We start from the raw sequence: 6109 nt of genomic DNA on the forward strand, positions 1-6109 counted from the left end.
ATGGAAGTTGAATGTAACATTATATCTGTTGAATATATTGTTGGAATTGGAAGGATAGTGCATAATGTTGATGCATGTTGAAAGTACATATGTTGTTTACATATTGTGATATGTCTTTTGTTTAAGGGATGGGATGACCGGTAATGGGTCGAATTGTTGACTGTTCAAGTGTAACACTGTTTAAAATGGAGGAAAGCTTGTTTTGCAACTTGTGCTTAATTTCGGGGGCGAAATTCTTTAAGGGGGGGAGGTTATAGCGATCCCGGGTTTACCCTTGTTATACCGTGATCCGGACATGTGTCCGTGGATGTTGGTAGTTGTCTATCATCTTGTTTGCATCCTTTTTACTTAGTATTTGAGTTATGGGATGTGTTGGGCAGGTTTGTTTCAGGTTGGTTGAGTTTAGAAACCAAAACTAGTTGCCTAGATTTTTGGCCTGTCCGCTCGAGCGGAGGTGTTGGCGCTCGAGCGGGGAATACATCCATCCAGTATCTTGTTGTGCAGTGTTGTGAGCTCGAGCGTAGGGTTGGGAGCTCGAGCGGAGGCCTGGTTCTGCAAAAGTGCTGAGCGAGTGCATTCTGCGCTCGAGCGGGAGGTTGGCCGCTCGAGCGTAAGTCTGTGAGTGGCCGCTCGAGCGGGGTGTTTTACGCTCGAGCGGAGACCTGGGTTAAAGTCCCGAAATTTTGACTTTTCAAATCACTTTTTCACTTTCTCTTCTCTCTCTTACTTTTCCAAAAACACCATTGTTGAGTCTTTCTCTCTAGATACTATCTTCTCTCTAGGTTTTGATCTAGTAGGAGTGATTGGCTCACCTTTGGCCTTTACAAAAAGGTTGTTGATCGTCGAGAGCTACATTTTAATCTGAAAATCACGGGTTTTGGAGCACGTTGGGTTTTGTTGTCTTCTCCTTTGGGACTCCGAATTTGAGGTAGGGATAACCTACTCCTCTCTATGGGTTTTGTCTTTAAATTTTGGTATTTTGAGATGTTGGGGTTGGTTTGGTAATTTTGTGAAAGTTTGGGGCTTTTGTGTAATTTTACAAAGGTTGGGGTTTTATTCATAATAAACCTAGATGCATGTTTGGCATGGAAAAATGGAATGATTGTTGAATCATTGATGAAAATGGGACCTAAGGGTTGAAATGGTAATTATGGAAAATGGCCTAATTACATTGTTTAATTAATTGGGATAATTAATTGGTGAGAAATGAGGAAATGAAATGTTGATTGAATATTCATTTGTGCATTTATTTTCTGTTTTAGAAATAACTGCTTTGGGCTATCGGTGGAGGATAGTCGGGATTGTTGTAGACAATGCATGATGATTAAGTAAACGGGAACTAATCAATGGAATGTGTCATGGAACTTGACAGTTGATAGAATACATTAATTGTTTGTATTGTGTGATTGTATATAGAACCAATGTGTTTATATACGTTATGTGTAGAGGAGGAGATAGGGGATGTACTCCGCGGTTTAGGGGAAGATAGGGGATGTACCTCTAAACCGGATAGGTATTGGGAGGAGATAGGGGATGAACTCCGTAGACAGAGCTCATATGCTTGTCTAGAGAAGTGAAGATAGAGCTCATATGCTTATCTTTGTGAAGTGTGGATATAGCTTGTATGCTTATCTGTGGATATTGTTGATATACATATCTGTTGTAGAGTGTGGATACAGCTTGTATGCTTATCTGTGGATATTGTTGATATACATATCTGTTGTAGAGTGTGGATACAGCTTGTATGCTTATCTGTGGATATTGTTGTTACACATATCTGATGAGAATGTGAGATATAGTTCTTATACATATCTGTGGAAATGATGATAGAGCGAGCATGCTTATCTGTTGAAAAGGGAAAATGAAAAGTAATTGGGACTTGTAAGTCGTTGACATAAATATGCAATTTATGTGATTGTATCAGTATTGACCAACTATCAATTGCTAATGTTTTAGTCATTGTCCATGGTTGGTTTAGTGTATTTCTACTGGGCTGTGGCTCACCCTATATGGGAATATCATTTTCAGGTACAGGAAGCATGCCACCTCCAAGGACATAGCTGGGAGGCTAGTGGCGGGCATAGTTTTGTCGTTTTACTTTTGATGTATTACATGTAATTTCAAGCCAAGGGCTTAATGTGTAAACGAGTTAGAACTCTTTGTTGTAACCAAGTGTTAACTTGGAAAGCTGTAAGCCCGTAGGGCATTTTGTTATAAGGTTAACATGTAATACTTATGTCTTGGAATTCTAATGAATGAAAGGAATGCGGTTAGTTTAAATGTAAATGCATGTCTTATCTGATGGGTTTATTGTTATTATTTTGAGGGCGTTACAAAACTTTTGTTCTCTTATCTCCTTTTGATGTATTACATGTAAATTCAAGCCAAGGGCTTAATGTGTAACCGAGTCAATACTCTCTTTTATAACCAAGTGTTAACTTGGAAAGCTGTAAGCCCGTAGGGCATTTACCTTTGTTGTTAACGTGTAATGTTTTTGTAATGAAGTACTCTGATGAATTGAGGAACTGTGGATCTTTTGTATATAAATGTTTGTTTATATTGAGGGCGTTATAGATCCAAACGGGCAACATACAATTACATTGTGGAAAGGGTGCGCGATAAACTTCAAGGTTGGAAAGCTTAAACTTTTGTCCCAAGAAGGACGGGAAATTCTTCTTAAATCGGTCGCCCAGGCAATTCCCTCCAATGCAATGTCTTGCTTTTTACTCCCCAAGAATTTATGCTCTGAATTGAATGCACTTTTGAGCAATTATTTGTGGAAAGGTGACTTTGACAACAAAGGTATTCATTGGGCAGCGTGGGACAAACTAACAATGCCTAAACTCCATGGCGGAATGGGTTTCCGCGATTTCCGCTCTTTTAATAGAGCTCTGTTAGCTCGTCAAGGGTGGTGGCTCAGTCGGTTTCCTAACTCCTTCTGTGCTCAAATCTTCAAGGGTCGGTATTACCCTCAGTCAAATTTTTGGACTGCCAGAAAAGGTCTGCGGGCATCATGGGCATGGACTAGTCTTCTGGAGGGTCAAGAGGTGTTAAAGAGAGGGGTCAGATGGCAAGTGTTTAATGGGAAATCCATTAATTTCTGGAATGATAAATGGGTAACTTTCTCTCCAAACTTCTGTGTCAAATCTCAGAAACCTTTGGGATGTCAGCTAACGAAAGTGAGTGAGGCAATTAACCACAATACCAACTGCTGGAATGTAAATGTGCTACAGAGTGTGATCTCAAAGGATGAGGTTGATAAGATTTGTTTGATTCCAATTGCGACTGAGCCTCAAGATGATCGTCTCATTTGGCATCATGATCTGAAAGGACTCTACTCAGTTAAGTCCGGATACTGGGTGGCAGTCACGGAATCAGTGCACCAATCTGAAACTTGACCATCATCCTTATTTCAGATGCCCGAGCAAGTCTGGAAATTCTTGTGGGCCCTTCCAATACCTCCAAAGCTCCAGAACTTCTGGTGGCGGCTGTGTAACAATCTGTTGGCTTCCAAAGCTAACCTTTTCCGACGTCATTGTGCTCGGGATGAGTTATGTCCTATCTGCAATCGGGAAATTGAAACAATAGAGCATTTGATTTGCGGTTGCGAATGGACGCGGGCGGTGTGATTTGGGAGTATCTTGAGCATTGCGACAAATCTGAGTCCTATTGTTTCGATTCAAAGATGGACCTGTGAAGTGTATCAAAATATCTCAATTCAGTCTGAGATAGTGGATTATTTTTGTCAGGTAATTTGGTTGGCTAGGCATATATGGAAGTGTCGGAATGACATGGTTTTCAACCAGCAGCCCATCGACCCTCTCTCTGTCATATTTCGAGCAGCCAAGGACTCATGTGAATATGCTTCGGCACTGCAGGCCTCTTATTCTACTCCCTCTCGGCTGAATTCCCATCGAACTCCGGATCGAGTGTGGATTCCTCCTCAGCAAGGCAGCTTCAAAGCAAACTGTGATGTTGCACTCAGGCCTGGAACCTCCAGAGCTTCAGTGGCGGTGATTTTCCGTAACAACAGTGGCTCGGTAGTGGAAAGAGCAGCTCGCTTTGAGGATGTAGGCTCAATTTTGCAGGGTGAAGCGTTGGCAATTCGATGGGCATGCCTTATGGCTAGGTCGTTGAATCTCTCTCAGGTGGAAATTGCTGGGGATAACAAATCTGTGATTTGCTTGTGTGTGTCTGAAGATGATCCTCCATGGGAGTGTGCTCCTATCATCAGGGATATTAGAATCATAGCTAAACAGTGTAATATTTCCTTTGTATGGACTCCTCGAGAGGCTAATAGTGTTGCTCACTGGACAGCGAGGGCCTTTTTAAATGGAGTTCTCCCCTCCAATTGGGTGATCAATCCCCCAGTTGGCTTATGTAAGGCTTTAGCCTTGTGCTAGTAATGCTATTTTCGCCTTTCCTCTAAAAAAAAATAAAAAAAAAAAATAAAAAAAAATAATAATAATAATGGCAATGGCATGTCGATTAAATTTGAATATCAAGTTTAAAATAATGTATAATGTCTCATCAATGTATTTGTTTAGTACTCCTTTTATGACACATTAAATACATCATTCAATATATAAATGTTGATAATAAAAATAAAATAATCATTCGATATAAAACAGTTGGTCAATTCTAGATAAAGTCTACTTTTCAGATATCTATCTAGACTTTTTAAGTGGTGTGTTGTGAAGTAGAAATTGAATTGGTATAAGTGTGAGATTTAAATGTAAATGAATATGAGCCATGAATTGATATTTGGATAAATTATATTAATGGTTCCTATAGTTAGGAATTTGTGTTATTTTAGTTCCTGATTTTTTAATTGTGACACATTTTATTTTGAATTTTGAATATTGTTCCAAATAAGAACAATAAAAAATACCTTTACTCAATTTCAAGGGAAAAGTCGCCAATTTGATAAAATATAAATAAATTTGATAAAAATAAATGTCAAAAAAATATTTTTGAATTTTTAAAAATTATTTCTACCCACCAATGATAAAATATGTAAAATTGATAAATCTTTTACACATTTATTTATTTTACCAAATTGATTTTTATTATGTGTTTGGATGATAATTATGTAATGGATGGTTGTTTTTATTTTCATTAAATTAGTTTATATTTTTTCAAAACTCAAATATAGCGACTACTTTGATATCATTATTAAACCAATCCATTAAATCAAAAAATTCAAAACTAAAAATATTTCATATATTAAACATATTGATTACACATTAAAAGCCTAACAACCACATATTACATGATCATCATTCAAACATATAATAAAAATTAATTTGATAAAATAAATAAATAAATAAATAAATAAATGCTTAAAAGATTTATTAATTTTACATAATTTTATCTTTGGTAGGTAGAAATAATTTTTAAAAATTTAAAAATATTTTTTTGACATTTATTTTTGTCAAATTAGGTTATACTTTCTCAAATTGATGACTATGACCTTGAAATTAAGCAATGATATCTTCAATTGTCCTTATTTGGAACAAGATTCAAAATTCAGAGTCATGTGTCACAATTGAAAAGTCGGGGAGTAAAGTGATACGAACCCTAAACTATAAGGGCTGTTAGTGTAATTCGGCCTTGATATTTTTAAATAAAATTTGAGATAAATTTTCTGAATTTTCATGTATTTTTGGCATCATCATATTAACTTCTCTTAAAATTTTAATTCACATAATACTTAATATTTTTTTGTTAGAAATTTGTTAGTCACATGAACATCAAAGTAATCAATTTGTTTGGTTTCAATTTTCTGAATTCAGTTTTTTAAAAATTAAGTTTTTTATTTTTCGTATTTTTTTGTTTTTAGTAAATATTTTAAAAATTTTAAGCATTTTTTTACTTTTTTATATGCACCTTACTTGGATGTATCTAAAAAGTAAAATATTTATGAAAAAATATTTCAAAAAATTAATAAAAAAACAAAAATACGAAAAATATACTGAATTTTCATTTTTTTTAAAGATTTTTTTCATGAAAATTATACTTTTTTAAGTGTATTTAGGTTAGGTCTGTCTAAAACTTAAAAAAATTGCTTAAAATATTAAAAAATTCAATAAAAACAAAAAAAAAATAC

General features: G+C 35.7%; 1 protein-coding gene and 1 pseudogene across 1 annotated transcript; both read left to right on the forward strand.

Moving 5' to 3' along the window:
* The first annotated feature begins 2546 nt into the window (after positions 1 to 2546).
* On the forward strand, positions 2547 to 3398 carry LOC114265833 (putative mitochondrial protein AtMg00310 pseudogene; annotated as a pseudogene).
* Positions 3399 to 3791: 393 nt separating this feature from the next.
* Positions 3792 to 4403, forward strand: LOC145795753 (uncharacterized). The gene has a single exon (XM_082880634.1). It carries the CDS (start codon positions 3792 to 3794, stop codon positions 4401 to 4403), a length of 612 nt encoding a protein of 203 aa, XP_082736760.1.
* Positions 4404 to 6109: the final 1706 nt, after the last annotated feature.

Source organism: Camellia sinensis, chromosome 7 (genome assembly GCF_055761805.1).
Source record: "Camellia sinensis isolate YWXY chromosome 7, ASM5576180v1, whole genome shotgun sequence".
NCBI classification, from domain to species: Eukaryota; Viridiplantae; Streptophyta; class Magnoliopsida; order Ericales; family Theaceae; genus Camellia; species Camellia sinensis.

What these genes read in the sequence shown, in the direction of transcription:
- LOC145795753 (XM_082880634.1), top strand. Translation starts at nt 3,792, where the DNA reads ATGGTTTTCAACCAGCAGCCCATCGACCCTCTCTCTGTCATATTTCGA.